The sequence below is a fragment of the Ochotona princeps genome, chromosome 5 (assembly GCF_030435755.1).
Source record: "Ochotona princeps isolate mOchPri1 chromosome 5, mOchPri1.hap1, whole genome shotgun sequence".
NCBI classification, from domain to species: domain Eukaryota; kingdom Metazoa; phylum Chordata; class Mammalia; order Lagomorpha; family Ochotonidae; genus Ochotona; species Ochotona princeps.
In genome coordinates, this window is record NC_080836.1 from 67,408,605 (window position 1) to 67,424,763 (window position 16,159).

A 16,159-nucleotide genomic window follows, 5' to 3' on the forward strand; every position below is an offset into this window, starting at 1 on the left:
AGGACTATCCACCTCAGAAGGTCTCCAATCAGATTAGATGAGATAGTCTGTGTATAGGAGCTGGCACAGTGCATGTGTTCCACAAGGGTGATACAACTATGGATTATTACAATACACCAAAACAGCTCTTTGCAAACTAGAACGTACTACACACAATCAAGTTATTTTCTTTCTCTGGCTTACTGTTTAACCTGTAGACTCCTGCTTGATTCCTTAGTTCCTCAAACACTGGTTCACTAGTAGAGTCCATCCTGGTTCCTAAGGCACACAGCCGGCACAGGAACACACAGCAGGGAGGGCAACTCCTCTGACCCGCACTGCTGTCTTTCAGCTTTGCCACTGATCTCCATTTGGTGCTTTAGGACAAGGCCACACCACTCATCAGACCTCCTTCCGCAGGGCAAGGTGACTGAGCACCTGCCAGTGCTGGGTCCCCTGACTCATCCCAGGCTCTCCTCGGCCACTACCTGGGCCACTGGGCTGACTGAGGGCTGGGCCGTGTTACAGGTGCCTCCAGGTGTTCATGGTTGCTGGTTTAATTTGTTTGTTGGATGTATTACTAATTAGATTAGCTGCCAATTAAAAATCATATTTACATCCTAATTCACTTTTCCAGCTTTTAAAAAAAGTTCTCTCTCTCTCTCTCTGATGCAGCTCAGACAGGAGTCATAAATCCAAAGTTCACCAAGGCTTTCCTGGGGGAGCTGTTACTGGGCTGAAGCATAACAAATAAGTCAAAATGGCATCCCAGGCCCCACGAAGGAACCAGATCTGATCCTGCCTCTGGTGCCCCAGCAATAGGCCTGAACCTGCCTTGCCCATGCAGCAGCGACAGCACAGCTGCATCACTAAGTGCTGTAGAGGCTTTCTCCCTGTCAGGTAAGACCTCTGCACCCATGCTTCTGGCTGTTTTGATTCATTTTTAAGTCTCCCCCCCAGTAACAGCTTCTCTAGCAAAGTGGTCTTGAACCTTCTTTACATTCTCCAAGTCCTGGGCAAGCCTGTACTCTAACACTGATAAGAAATGGAGATGCACGCCTGTGTCTCAGCAAGGACACTGAGGGGAGACACCACCTCCATCGGTGCGCCTGACACACCAACAAGTGCTGGCCTCAGTGACCGGAGAGGCAACACACAGCTGTGACGACAGAGGTCACCTCATCTCTCTATGCTATCTCTGGGCTTAGTTACACTTTAACAGGAAACCTAGGAGAAAAGAAAATCTTCAATAATATTTTCCAATCATTTATGATTCATGTGTTTCCTAATTCTTTTAAGAGCCAACTATCACCCCCTAAAACTCTAAAGAATGACAATGTTGAATAAAAGCAGAAAAGTCCAAGTAATTCAGCTACTGATTTCCACAAAGGTCATTGGTGATGCTCCTCTGAAAGATTAACAAACACTAGAAATGGAGATGGGATCAGAATTCTTCCCTGCCCTCAAAGTGAAATCACTGCACTGACTATGACGTCACACACAGTATGTCTCCTCACGCCCCCCAAACTAGTAGAAGCAGTGCTCCAACAACCACAACAGAAGATACGCACCAGCGGATATAGCTGAAGGCTCTCAACGGGTAGCCCCAATAGTGGAAGGACACAAGGAGGACCATGAGTGTGTAGGCTATCTGAGGCATGGCCACGCCAGCATAGATGAGAGCCAGGGACAGGAACCGCAGTGCCCACATCAGCAGGCTCCTGCTGTCAGTGAGCGGGCCATGTCTGTAACACACAGCAAAGCTGCAAGGTCCGAACGTCAGGACGTAGCCTGGAAAAACAGAAGGTGAACAATGTCAGCCAGAACCGGTCTAGATAGAAAAATGCTACCTCGGTCAGGAATAAGAATTTTTTTTTTTTAATGACAATCTGCAATTTAGTCTCCCTGTTCCTCACGGAGGAATTATAAAACATTTGGTCTCTGCCCATGAAGATTCTAGCACACATTCTAAAGGACAGATAACTTGGCCCCTTCAGCATATCGCTGTGAGGAAAACAGGCACTGTTACAGATTTAAAGGGACCCACAGGACACAACAGTTGCAAAATGTGGTTCTGGACTGACTATACCCTGGCTCATAAAAACTAGTCATCAAGGATGAGTGAGAAATCTTGATATGGCCTGGAGAACAGATGATTTTTTAAAATTTAATATTTGATGATTGCACAGGAAAATTCTCTTGTCTTTATTCTCATACATTTTAATCTAGTTATTTGGAAGGGAGAGTGCTTCACAGAGAGAGGGAGACAAATGAGAGAGAGAAAGAGAGAGAGAGAGAATATCCTACATCTGCTGGTTCAACTGCCAAATAGCCATTGAAGCTGAGGCTAGGCAAGGCCAAAGCCAGAGAGTAAGGAATCCCAGCTGGGTCTCTCTGGGATGGCAGGTGTCCAAGTGCCACCCTCTTTGATTTCCCTGACATACTAGCAGGGAGCTGGATCAGAAGTGGAGTAGCCAGGGCTCAAACCGGTGTTCATACAGCATGCTGGTGTCTTTAAACAGCACCACCCCTCGCCCACCAATGCTCTTGCTTTTTAGAAATGAATCATGTGAGCTGGCGTTGTGGCATGGCAGGTAGAGCCTCAAAAGGCAAGATCAGCATCCCATACTGCTCATTCACATCCCAGCGGTGCCGCTTTCCGACTCCACACTAATACACCTGGGAAAAGCAGCACAAGATGGCATGCGTTTGGGCTCTGGCCACCCCCTGGCCCTGGCCTCAGCCTGGCTCAGGTCCACTGTCACAGCCTACTGTGCAATATATCAGCAGATAGAAGACCTTTCTCTTCCTCTCTCTCCCCTTCCTTTTCTCTCTTTCAAAAAAAAAGAAAACAAAAAAGAAAAAGAAAAAGAAAAATGAAAATGAAGAAAGGAAGGAAGGAAGGAAGCAAGGAAGGAAAGAAAGAAGAAAGAAAGAAAGAAAGAAAGAAAGAAAAGAAAAGAAAAGAAAAGAAAAGAATCCTGAAGTATTCTTTGTAACATACATGATACCTGTAGTTACTTTTGGAAGAAAACTAACATAAAAAGAAAAATAAACTTAAAACAAGTCCTTCAAGTAAAAAAAAAAAAAAAAGATGTTTTTGTATTGAAGGGGTGCAATTAGGCGAGGAGCTTGGTCCTTAAAGTTGGGGGAAAATTCATTCTGTCAAGGTCATTATTTCCTAATTAAAACAAACGATTTTTAAAAACTAATAAAAAACGGGCCCGGCGGCGTGGCCTAGCGGCTAAAGTCCTCGCCTTGAAAGCCCCGGGATCCCATATGGGCGCCGGTTCTAATCCCGGCAGCTCCACTTCCCATCCAGCTCCCTGCTTGTGGCCTGGGAAAGCAGTCGAGGACGGCCCAAAGCTTTGGGACCCTGCACTCGCGTGGGAGACCTGGAAGAGGTTCCTGGTTCCTGGCTTCAGATCGGCGCGCATCAGCCCATTGCGGCTCACTTGGGGAGTGAATCATCAGACGGAAGATCTTCCTCTCTGTCTCTCCTCCTCTCTGTATATCCGACTTTGTAATAAAAATAAATCTTTAAAAAAAAACGAATCAAAAACTAATCAAAATTCATTTTAGATCAAGGATAAGAACTTTCAATGTTTTAAATTTAAACATAAAAGTGTGTTTTACATTTAACTCACAGCTTTTCCTCATAGTGTGCCAGACATTGTTTTGTGCTTCTGATGAATTTTTATGCTAATATTTCACTGTTATTACTTTTACTTTGGAACATCCACTGATGTGCATTTTACACTTTAATTTTCACTCGCTTTGCTTCTAAGCAGTGGACAAAATAAAATTTTTGTCTCCAAAGAAAAAGCAAAATGAATACTTTCTCAGACCCTTTCTGAAACATCACTTTTTCATTAATCATCTATTTTTAGGATTTCTCACCTTTATACTGAATATGAAGAAACTAAGGGCCACATTTTAGAGTAACTTTTACATTACAAGTTAGATATGGACACAGCTTATTCCCAATTCAGAAGCATGTACAGTTAATATCTTCTTTTTTGCTATTTTGAGCACAAGTATAAAAAAAAACTACAGAAGATGCTATAGTAGAAAATTATTGAACACAAAGTTTCCAATAGCTAAAATCACCAGCTTCTGCAAATAAAATAAAACACAATGTTAACAGCACTTCCTTTTAGTTCCAAAAACCAAAATTGAGATACCAGAGAGAAAGAGATGTCAAAAGAAGGTCTCTAGTGGTACTCTTCAGATTTACCAATAACAGAACATACTGTTAGAAAATTTACCTACCTAATACAAATATTCTGTTTTCATACCACAGCCAGTTCATATCTTCCATCAATTGGCACACAACATAAACTGAAGCAAACCAACAACCAACCATTAGAGCCCAAAAGGTGCTATACTGTGTGTGGAAGAAAATAAATGATACAATTTTTTGTTTGTTTGTTCATTCTCAAAAACAGCACAAACAAATAAACCCCTGGCTTGAGAAACTCCCATCACACTGATCTGGACCGAAGGAACTCTACAAAGCCAAGCCTCACCAGACGGTCCACAGGATGGCAGCTCCAGCTTGCCCAGGAGCTGCCCTGCTCAACCAAACTTGCATGGTAACAAGCTTCCCCAGGGGGCTGGTGTGGATGTTAAGGTTGAAGAATCGTGGTCATGAAGAAAAGAACTATTGCAAAAATAATGCTGGCATGTGGCAAGCTTTAATCAGTTGATGATTTTTTTACTATGATGATTTGATATTTATTTATTTGTTCTCAACTAAGTCTAGAACATGATTTAATTCACAGTCTGCTTGGGAGCTAATAATAGGAACAGAGAAAGCCCAAGATGCAGCAATTCTGTTATTTAAGGCTTCCAAGGCCAGTATCCTGAGGTTCCTAGGCTTGTCAAGATAACAGAAATCCTCATTCCACACAGATTCAGCTTCCTGCCACTCAGAAGCAAGACACATGAAACCAGAGAAAAATACAAAGTATCCCGAAATTGTAATACTCAGACCTACATATAATAATAAAAGCAAATCTCCAAAAAACAAAACAAAATCAAGACACCAACATATTGGGAACCAGTTCGAATAGAGGGAGGAACACAGTGTGTACTGGAAGCTGTAGTGCGCTAATTCATCTTGATTAGTGTGCCATGTCTGTGGGATCACAGTTTCTACTTTTTATTCATTTGCACATAGTATGCTTACCTTTGGGATGTACCTTTTCCCCCACAGCAGGATGAAGACTAATGGCATTAGAACACCTAGCACAGTCCCCGAAGAGTAATAAAAAACAGGACTCCTGTTAAGATAAGCACACAGAAATCATTAAGCTGCCAAGTGGCACTGTCAATATGAAAAATATGATTTAGCCTGGTGACGGTAGCCAAAAAGGAAAAAACCTCAGATGCAGTTGAAATTACATACTGTGAGCGTACTCTTCAAAATTAAATCAGTATTTGAAGTTTATGGTAAATACCTTGCCACTAACTCAAAACAGAATGTCTGTGTTACCTTCTATATTCAGAATCTGATCCAGCAATAATTGCTGAGAATGAATCACACAGCAGGCATTTTCCTGGCTTTCACAACAGCCGTCAAATAGGCCACATTCCCCTTTCCCCTGCCTCCACTTATGTTTTAGAAAGGAGGAAACTAACTCACTAAGAAGTTACAGGACCTTCCTCAAGCCAGTTATCTACTAACTGGAGGATTCTGGATTTCAGAATTTGGATTTCTGAGTCCAAACTTTACTATTCGTGCTATGTACCCACTGCCTGGTCTGTCTGGTTTAGAGGCCCATGGATAACATTCAACATACAGTTACACCAACATGAGTGAGGAGTACCTGTCCGGAAGGACATACAAGGTACACAAGAACATTTAGTTTGGTCCCGCCAAGGTAACCATGGGTGAGACTTGAAATTCTATAAATAGATACCATGCTAAGTTTTAAGTCAATAATTTTGAATGGCCTGCAAGTGATATTCTAAATGTTCAAAAGGTCCTGGGCAGAAAAAAGGTTCCCTAACACATGCACTATAAGGAAAAGCTTAATAATGCACAACACTGAGAACAGCTGACAATGGGGCAGGTGTTCAGAGTAATGGTTTGGATGTCAACTGAGATGCCTGCATCCCAAACCAGAGTACTTGGGTTCAAAGTCCCAGCTCTGCTCCCCATTCCTGCTAATGTGTCCCTTGAAGGGTGCAGCAGGTGATGGCTCAAGACGTTGATGCCTGCTACCCATGGGGAAGACTTAGATGGAATTCCCAGCTTTGGCTGTTGCAGGCCTCTGGAGAGTGAACCACTGGATAGGATATCTCTCTCGCTATCCCTCTCTCTCTCTCCCCCTGTGCCTTTCAAATAGATAAAACACGTTTTTCAAAGACAGCTAATAAATGTTAGGTTCTAACTAGCATAAGCAAGTAAAATATTATGAAGTATTGTATGTGTGTGTGTTTTCAAGACAAAAAGAGCAAGAAACTAGATATCAGAATGTTTATCCGAGAGTCAGTTATTGAGTTTAGCTTCTGTCCCAGAGCCACATATCTGTGAAGCAGCTCTAACAGAATACAGAGCAAGGCACCTGGCATTTAAAAGGCTGCGTGCACATGTCAGCTCAGCTGATAACCAGCTGTGTGATGATGGGCTGATACATAAAATGAAACAATGTGCGCGAAAGCATTATGTAACTTGGACTACCATGCTCTACAAATAACCACTCCTGCTTCGAGATCTCCCAAGCACAATCCTCAGATCTAGTATCTGCAAAACTTAAAACAAGAGCCATACATTCGTATAAAAACATTTAGCCTAGGGTCAAAATTGACCTATACTCCCACAATTACTTTTAAAGATTTATTTACTTAAAAGGCAGAGCCAAAGGGAAAGAGAGACAGAATGCTCTTCCGTAAGATGCTTCACTTCCAAAATGGCTGCAACAGCCCAAGCTGGACCAGGCTGAAGTCGGGATCCATGAACTCCAGTTAGGTCTCCCACACAGGTGGCAGGGCTCCAAACAGTTGGCCCATCATGTGCTGCATTCCCATGCATATTAGCAGGAAGCTCCACAGGAAATGGGACTCTCACTGGTAGTCCCATAGAGGATGCCGGTGTCACAGGCCGCAGCTTGAACTGGTGTGCTACACGCTGGTTCCTGTACTCTCCTTTTGATTCACAAACAAGGTAAAAATGTATACTTACTGACTCAAGGCCTTTGCACGGAAGAACATAAAAACGCCCACCACACATGCAAGCAAGAGTTTGAAATCTACAACTGGAGTAAAAAAGACAAACAACAAATATTTTGTGTCAATGTAATGTTGGTGAAAGAAAAGTTGATTTATTGAAATGTCACATCAGAAACACTGAATCCAAAAAGTCAAGAACAATAAACACAGACTTACTGTTTCGTTTCACACTTATCTTGTAGGCCAGCATCTCCCCAGCAGGCTTCACAGAGAAACACGCCATCTCCCCATACGGATGGATAATTATGGTCACGTCATTAGATTCCTTTGGTGCCCAAAAGTTATGAATCACACATTTGATAAAAGATAGAATGGTTTCTGGATACTGGCAATGATGGCTTTCTGTGATATATACAATGGTGAACAGGCCTGGACTAGTAATTTTCACCTACAAAACAAAAACAAGGAAGTCCATGAGCAGAGAAGCACACAATTCCTTTAAGCAGTTTATAGATTTGCGCAGAGAGGACTGGCTGAGGACAGACACTCCGACATGCATGCTCACGTTCCGACCCCGGGTTTGATCCCGTGGGTCTGCGTCTCAGTCCAAACATACGCTGGGCCACAGAAGCCCCTGAAAGAACACATTCCTTCCCCAGAGCTGAGCTCTGTACCAGCAAGTTGCTGTGGGCAAGAGATACATACAGGAGGAGGAGATAGAAAGTGAATAGATGACAAACTATTCAACTTTGTTTTTAAAGATTCATTTTTAAATTATTATTTGCGAGGCAGGTTAATAGGGAGAAATGGAGATAGAGATCCTCCCATCTGCTGGTGCACTCCCCAGATGGTTGCAATTGTCAGAACTGAGCTGATGACAGAAGCCTCCTCCAGGAAGCCCACATGGGTGAAGGGGTCCAAAGCTGCAGCCATCCTCCACTGCTTTCCAGGTCGCAGGCAGGGAACCAAATCAGAAGCGTAGCAGCTGGGACCCAAACTAGCACCCATATGGGATGCCAAAGCTACAGGCTGAGGATCAGCTTGCTAAGCCACCATGCTAGCCTGGCAAACTATTCAGTTTCAAACATAATGAATATACGGTCTCTGTCTGTACCGACTTGTATTATAATGAAGGACAAATGCTTCCTTGTGGATGAGCTGATTCTGTACATAGCTCAGGCTTCTCTGACCATGCTTGTTGAAGAAGGACCAGATCCTGGCCTTGGCTCTTATACCAGCTGTACAACCACTGACAGCTACCAGCAGATGGTGACAACTCCACGGTCAGCAAACAACGATGCTCCTGGCTGTACCCCCTTGCATTCCTTCTCTTTGCCCCACAGTAGAATAAGTCTACTGTGGAGTGAAGGCACTAGCTTACACTCTGTCACCAGGCAGTGTCAGCCACCAAACCCTCAAATCTCTTGGACTTGGGTTCCAGGCTCACAGCTGTACCCTTGTCATTCTTCTTGGGGATTTTTAACCTATAGGGTATACATACCAAAACTCCTCCTAGTGCTCTAACTCCCCGGGCCCCAGAACTCTCTGCATGCTCTCACTCTCTTCGCCAAATACTGCCTTGGCCACGCTCTCTACCAAACTGCCACCCCGTCCCACAGCACTTCTTGCACTGGCTGACCACCCTGCCTACATGACCTTGATCAGGGTCTGAATAGCCTTCCCCTGTTCCTCGCTCTCTTCATGTCTTCAATCCCTTCCTACACAGCTCAACTCCATGCTCAGTGCTGCATCATCCAAATGCATGAGCCTGGAGTCCCTTGGACTTCTCTTGCTTTGTCAATCTCATCTGAAAAAAATTCCAACTCTAAGTATTCCACTCTGGCATTTGTGCCACTGACTGTGCTACAGAAATGCACATTGGCTTCACCTGTCAAGCCCAAACTGCGAACCTGAAGTGAGACTTGAAAAGCTGCAATCATTTGTGTCACACGCTACTGTCCGTCTACTCTCCACAAAAGACATTACAACTTCTCCTTCTTAGATTCTCCAGTACCCATTCCCATCCTTACTTATGGCCAACAAGTCTTCCTACATCACCAAAAATGAAGAAAGCAGCAAGATGTGTAGGCTGGCTGCTATGCCTATATCCATCTACCTGTTCATATCCGTAGACATGAGCCCTGTTTCCTGCCTGTGGAGAGGACATTCCTGCCATGGAGGAAACCTACATTCTCTAACGTTAAAGGCCGGCCCCCAGTTTGTGCACCAGATTCCATCAACCTCTGCTCAAGGACATCCCATCCACATGTTCTCCCTCTGCTAGATCATTCTTATCAGAAGATGCTGATATTTCCCCCACTTAACAAAGATATTTTTCCCATCAAAAATGCACACATACACACACAATCTTCCAAGGACTCCCTTTGTCCCACCAATTACCCCCATTTCTTTCCAGTTCCTTGCAACAAAATTCCGTTAAAAAGTTCCCAACACCCCAGTCCCCAGTTCCTCTCCCTCTGTTCTCTCTTCAGCCCACTGTGAAGCCCAGGCTTCTGTCCCCAACAGGCTGCCCTTGTCATGGGCACCTCAGCCTCCATGTTGCTAACTCCAACATCCAATGATTTTGACATAGCAATGGCTGTTTGACATACCAATGGCTCCCTTTTCCTTGTTACACTTTCTTCCCCAAACTTTCAGGCCAGTTCTTCTCCACTTGCTCTTCCAGGCCCTTCCCCTGCTCTGGATTTCAATCCAGAACAATCACTGGGTCTCTCCATCTACAATTATTCCTTAGTCTCACAGCTGCAAGTCCCACCTGCATGCTTTACCACCTGCTGTCATCAGTAAACATACAGGAATAATCCACCAGAAACTGCTAAGATGGACTCCCAACAAAGGTGGGGTAGGAATTCAAAGAAGGGATGAGGGGGAGTGAGAGAATACCTGAGAATACCTTTAGAGTTCAGACTTTGCCACCTCAGTTTTATATTTACTCAGAAATTGTGGTGATAGCATCAACCAGGACAGGAAGAAAGCCTGAAATGAAAACAACTAAAACCAACTACATGTTGAATTACTAATCAGACTATACCAAAGGGCAGGATGTGGCCTGGGAATCAGTTCACTCAGGCAACCTCTGGGCACAGTATTCAAACTAGGCATGGTCACATGGAAGATAAACGGTGTAAACAAATACTAAATTCCTGCTTCCAGGTTCGTCTTTCACAACCGTGTGACTTAGCAATTCTGAAACCATTTTCACTACATTCCAGGACTAGGCAAATAAATACATACATATCTTGAGAATAATGGGAACCAGATTCCTCACTATTAGAGGATGGAGTTAAGACACCGAAAAGTGGAAGATTAGCATGAACTCCTTTGTTATTGCAGATATTGGAACCTTGGTTTTTGATAGATGGAAACAGATATGTACGTAGTTTTGTGAGTGGGTAAGCACATGGCAGTGACATCCCAGTTAACAAGGAACACACCTAATGCTGAATGCTCCTTGCAAAATGTAGGGTTTCATAGCTGGAGCTAGGAAACTACAGCATGACTTTGGAATGCATTGATTTATTAGAGCATGAATAAATGATCAAAAACGACAGGCACAAGTTAAGAGGACACAGGGGTTGGCTTGAAGGAGTTCCTACCGGACAAATACAGAACAATTTGAGTGTCAAAATAAATTTTGCAAGCATTAGGCTGTCCAATGAATAAATTAGCAATTCATGAGATAATGTGGATCTATATAAACAAGAGGAAAAAGTGTTTCCTCATAGCAGAATGTCAATGGGCACAGAATAAAGGAATTTTTTTAAAAATCACCATTGATAAGCTTTATGGTGACAGTTGATTAAAACAAGCACCACCGATAGATGATGAGTCTAGAGGGTGAAAATTTGATGAGGAATTGGATATGGGCATCTCAAATCATTTTCCCAAAATACTCAATAAAGGCAAAACAGCGAAGTTTACAGTGGAAAAACCTAACAAATACCACCTTAAGCAAGTGCCCCACGTGGTGTGCATTACCAGTAAGGTCCAAATCCACCTCGCTCATACAAGGGCCCATCTGTTTCCTCAGCCTAGCACTCTTTTTTCCCAGATTTCTCCCTGAGGTAACTTGCTCATTTCATCAGAATCTGTCTCAAATGTCTTCTTGTCCTACTTACCTTACTTAACATTTTCCATTTTCATAGTGCACATTTGCTTTGTCATCTTCTCCATTGCATTTTTTGCTTGCTACTCTCCACCCCAATACTGTGACCACAAGGGCAGGGATCTGTTTTGCTCATTTATAGATCCTAACAGCCTAGAGCAGTTCCTGGCACATAGGAGGTGCTCACTAAACATTCACTAGATGTTTAATGAAGCAGAGGTCTGGGCTACTGAGAGCAACCGGCATCGTGGCTGTTCCACAAGGTTGACACGGAAGAACTTGAGATGCGATTATTTCACAGAGCAGTTGGGTGAGTGCTGTCTTGCACTGTAGTTGAGACAGGAGCACGCTGTGATCCCCTGAATGCATATTCACTTGGGGTGGTCTGGGGAGAGGCTGAAGAGTAGGCAGGAAGTAATCTCCCCACACATTTTACCACACAGACTCCACAGATCCTCACATTAGCATCCATCCTGACACTCTGTTCCACATCACACCAAAGAGACTTTCCCTTCTTCTCTTGAAATGTTTTATTTTCCTCAGATGTGGTTTAAAAGTAATCTTACGAGGCTGGCACCTGGATATAGTAGGTTAAACCTCCAACTGTGGTACATATGGGTGCCAGTTTGAATGCTGACTGCTCCACTTCCAGTCCAGTTTCCTGTTAGTATGCCTAGGTAAAGCAACGGCAGGTGGTCCAAGTACTTGGGTGATCTAGAAGCAGCACCTATGTAGGTGATCTAGAAGAAGCTTGTGCCCCCCAGCTTTGAACCAGCCCAGCTCTGGCCATTGTGGCCATTTGCGGACTGAATCAGTGGACAGATGACCACTCTCTGTCTCTTCTTTTTTAGCTATAAATCTGCCTTTCTCCCCTCTCCCCCAAAAAATTAATCTTAAGAAAAAAGTAACCAGGCCCGGCAGCGTGGCCTAGAGGCTAAAGTCTTCACCTTGAACACCCCGGGATCCCTTATGGGCGACAGTTCTAATCCCAGCGGCTCCACTTCCCATCCAGCTCCCTGCTTGTGGCCTGGGAAGACAGTCAAAGACGGCCCAAGGCTTTGGGGCCCTGCACCTGCATGGGAGACATGGAGGAGGTTCCTGGTTCCTGGCTTCAGATCAGTGCAGCACCGGCCATTGCAGTCACTTAGGGAGTGAAACATCGGACGGAAGATCTTCCTCTCTCTCTCCTCCTCTCTGTATATCTGACTTTGTAATAAAAATAAATAAATCATTAAAAAAAAAAAAGAAAAAAAGTAATCTTACCTGCACAGTTGACCAGATAGCTGTCCACTCCATTTGGGAATGTTGATTGTAGCAGTAACAATTTGACTGAAAAGTTTTAATTGAATCTATCTCCTTCAACATTGTGCACTTTGAAACTGAAAGTTGGAAAATAGGAGAATTTCCTTAACAGTTAATCTGCAAAGAATTTCCTTTTTTTTAAACTCACAGGAAAATAATAACTCACAGGAAATAATTCTTCTACCTAGTAATAACAGTCTACATACTTTTTACTCTGTAGCAGATAAAATATTACAGTCCAGTGTTCATATTGTGGCATACATAAGGCCTCCTATACAGGAAGTACAGGACACGCTGACACTGGGCTCCTTCCCAGCAAGAACGAAATAGGAGTTGGGGAGCAGAGGGTAAGCAGAAGGCAGTAAGATGGAAGTTGGGGTTGAGGGGGCACATGTGTGCAGCAGAGGTCAGAGAGATCATGGGTGGTTCAGTGCAGTAACACCTGACTACTGCTGGCGAGGAGGCCAAACTGCAGTGAGGGACACTAGCAGCGGCAGAGCTAAGCAAGGGTCACTGCCGCTTAATCAATGTGGCCATCAGCCTAAAAGCAGAGCACACAAGAATTACAGCTGATACTCAAAAGGGCTTCACTGAAAATTGCAGCAAAGATGTGGGCAGGAAGCATTCGACACCTTTAGGCTCCAAATGGCCACGGGAGGAGCGCCCCTTACTAGAGCTGCGGGAGTGGGGAGCACAGCACTCTGGTGGCTTAAGTCACTGCCAGAACTTTGGAGGAATGTAAAGGAAGGGTGTGGGGAGCAGACCTGGCAGTGTGCTGACTTAGCCAAACCCAGGGGAAAACCAAAGGCAAAGAAGTCTAGATGCTGCAGTCTGTGCAGGCCAGCTGCCTAGGCTCTAGGCAGGGGAAGAACGGCTGACAATGCATCTGTAGGAAAAAAAAATAAAAATGGGAGTTGCCCAGGCAGGAGCAAGTGACAGGAACACATGTGTCTGTTAGAAAAGAGCATTCAGTGAGCAGTGGGCAGTTCCGGATGAACCATAAAGGAGCCTACAGAAATCCAAGCAAGAAGTGAGCCAAGTGAGGCGGGAGAGAGAACAGGTGCAGGAGCACTTTGGAAGTAAGACTAAAAGGTTTTAAAGATCCCTTTGATGAAGGAGAAGATGACATGAAGGCTTCCAGTGAGTCAGTGGAGAGTCAGGCCTTTCAACCAGGGAAGAAATAACTGGAGAAGCAGCAAGCTGCTGAGGAGAAAGTAGTTTCCCTTATGAATGAGAGACATGTTCCATGGCTATGATGCCTGAAACTGTGGATGGTACCAAGCCTTGTACGTGTTTTTCCCCCATACCATGAAGCATGGCCATGCAGTGCCAAAGTTGATTTATCCCACACTTTGATGCCTGGGTATCTCCTCTCGGTCTCTACTCTCGTACTTTGGGACCATAAGGAAGTAAAATAAGAGTTGAACACAAACACTATGAAACGTTGACAGCTGATAACCTGGATGGCTATTAAGTGACTAACGAGAGGATAGTACATATAGCTTGGATATACTAGACAAAAGGATTACTCATGTCCCACACAGAACACAGTGGAATGGTGTGAGATTTCATCATGGTACTCAGAAAGCTGTATAATCCAAAATGAATAACTTCTGGAATTTTCCACTTAATATATGGTCCTCTGCGGCTACCATTTGAAACGAAGTGGGATGAAAGTCTCAAGTACTCTTCAATGCAAGACAGAAACAGGGAACGTGTATGGATACACGTAGAAACGGCCTTACACTCAACTGACAACTCTAAGGAAAGTGTGCTGAAATGCTTCTCCAGAAAAATCTGAAATCAAGCTGGAACAACCTGGTAGGCCAACACTGGGGATGGATTGGGAAACAAGCAATAAATAGTCAACAATTACATCCATTTAAAGAATAATATTGAGTAAGCTCAGATTCAGTCCCTGTCCTGGCTTGAAATGTTCTTAACACTACGCATTGGAGAAAAGAGAAGGCAGACTTCAGGAAAGGATCCCAGGAATTCTCACCACATAAAATGCAAACTGCTTAAGTGTCAGGGTTCCCAGGCGGTAATACAGCCCAGGAAAATTACACAAGGATCAATGCGTTCCACTGTGACAATCATATCATTTCATCTTATTCAGCTCTGAGGAAGTGCACATGCTTTAAATTAAAGTCTCCTGTGGGCCTCTCAGCAAGACCCAGGGAAAACTGAGTGACCTGCATGCTTGGAGTCCTCGGTGCAAGAGGCTCTTCCCATCACCCCGGACGTACCCAGGGCAGTAGTGGCCTGAGAAGGTTCGCACCCAGCCGCGAAGCCCCGAGGTTCAGGTGGCTCCCCGTGGGTGCCACCTCTCTGAAGGGGCCCTGCTAACCAAGAGCCCAGTTGGCTCCTACAGAATGGTCTCTTTCATTAGCAATGTGCAGAAATGTCTTCTTTGTTGAACCTGGGGTTTGCAAACAAATCCTAGCTCCAAAGGAAGCTTTTGTCCATTTGCTCTTAAGACTGTCTCCTAAATCATTTGGTAACTACAGTTCTTAAAAGCAAGATAATGCAATTTTCATGCAATACTTCGAATTCAGGAGTAAATGTTGCTCTGTTAGCCAACGCTCGGGCATCTTGCAGGCGGGACACTGTGACAGCCTCCCTGTGAGTCTCCCTACTTCCCACCGTGCCTCATGATCCCCGCTCCCACAACCTTTTCTCCAGTCAGCATCTGGACCTTTCCAAAGCATCCACCACTAAGCATTATTCACCTGCTCACAAGTCTCCTGACCACACTGAGCCAGAACCCCAACCCCACCCAAGCACCGGAGCCTCTTGGTGACCCCTATCTTTCCTCCCCTCACTCCACCGCTCCAGTCACACCAACCCTCCTGTCTTCAAGACACCAGCCTCCACTTGTCTTAAACCTCAAGTTGCATCCTTCTTCCTCCAGAGCTTGTGCCTTCTAATGACTGCTGCATTTGCTCAAATTTCACCATCTCATGAAGGCTTCTTGGATCCACTGTGTGAACTTGGGCACCCAACTGCTCTCACCTTTCTTCTGGCTATGTTTTACTCTTTATATTCCACAGGCATTTATTAGTTTATACCATCTCTCTGTGAGTTAGAGACCTTCCAGATTCATTATTTTAGCCTCATTTAAATATTTATCTTTAAACGCTGTGTGTATGTGTGTGTGCACACACGCGCACACACATGCTGCCATCTGAGGTTCAGTGGCTTGCCCCGGCATGCTGCCCTAGCCAGTTGAAAGCTCAGTGAAACTCTGAGCCTGGCTACTGCCAGTCCACACCATAAAAGGAGATACACACTGACCCTTTCCTTAAAATCCCTAGAATTAAGAAGACATCCTCTCCAGCCTGGACCCTTGCCATCTCCTCACAGCCTAAGATCCATTCTGGAAGTCACAGACTACAGCCCCCACCCCACCCTATCATTCACATACCTTTAATTAGAGGGCTGAGTGCTGTAACCCTTAATATGTCACGGGGAAGGGGCAGAGGAGGGTGGGAGGAGGCAAGAAGGAGCCAAAAGCTTGTTCGTTTAATTCGTGGGTTGGTATTCTCTTGATTCAATACCTCCCCACCCCCAGTC

General features: G+C 44.5%; 1 protein-coding gene across 3 annotated transcripts in view; it reads right to left on the reverse strand.

The window, feature by feature from the left end:
- NEMP2 (nuclear envelope integral membrane protein 2) overlaps nt 1-16,159 on the reverse strand; it is a 131,502-nt gene that overhangs the window by 2,469 nt on the left and 112,874 nt on the right. For all 3 annotated transcript variants that reach the window (XM_058664736.1, XM_058664735.1, XM_004577287.2), the window contains 6 exons: nt 12,545-12,660; nt 7,372-7,603; nt 7,169-7,241; nt 5,171-5,264; nt 4,252-4,366; nt 1,551-1,770 (listed from right to left, as the gene is read on the reverse strand). In XM_058664736.1, coding sequence (XP_058520719.1) covers nt 1,551-1,770; nt 4,252-4,366; nt 5,171-5,264; nt 7,169-7,241; nt 7,372-7,603; nt 12,545-12,646 — 836 coding nt within the window. In that variant the 5' untranslated portion in view covers nt 12,647-12,660. The remainder of the gene's footprint in view (nt 1-1,550; nt 1,771-4,251; nt 4,367-5,170; nt 5,265-7,168; nt 7,242-7,371; nt 7,604-12,544; nt 12,661-16,159) is intronic.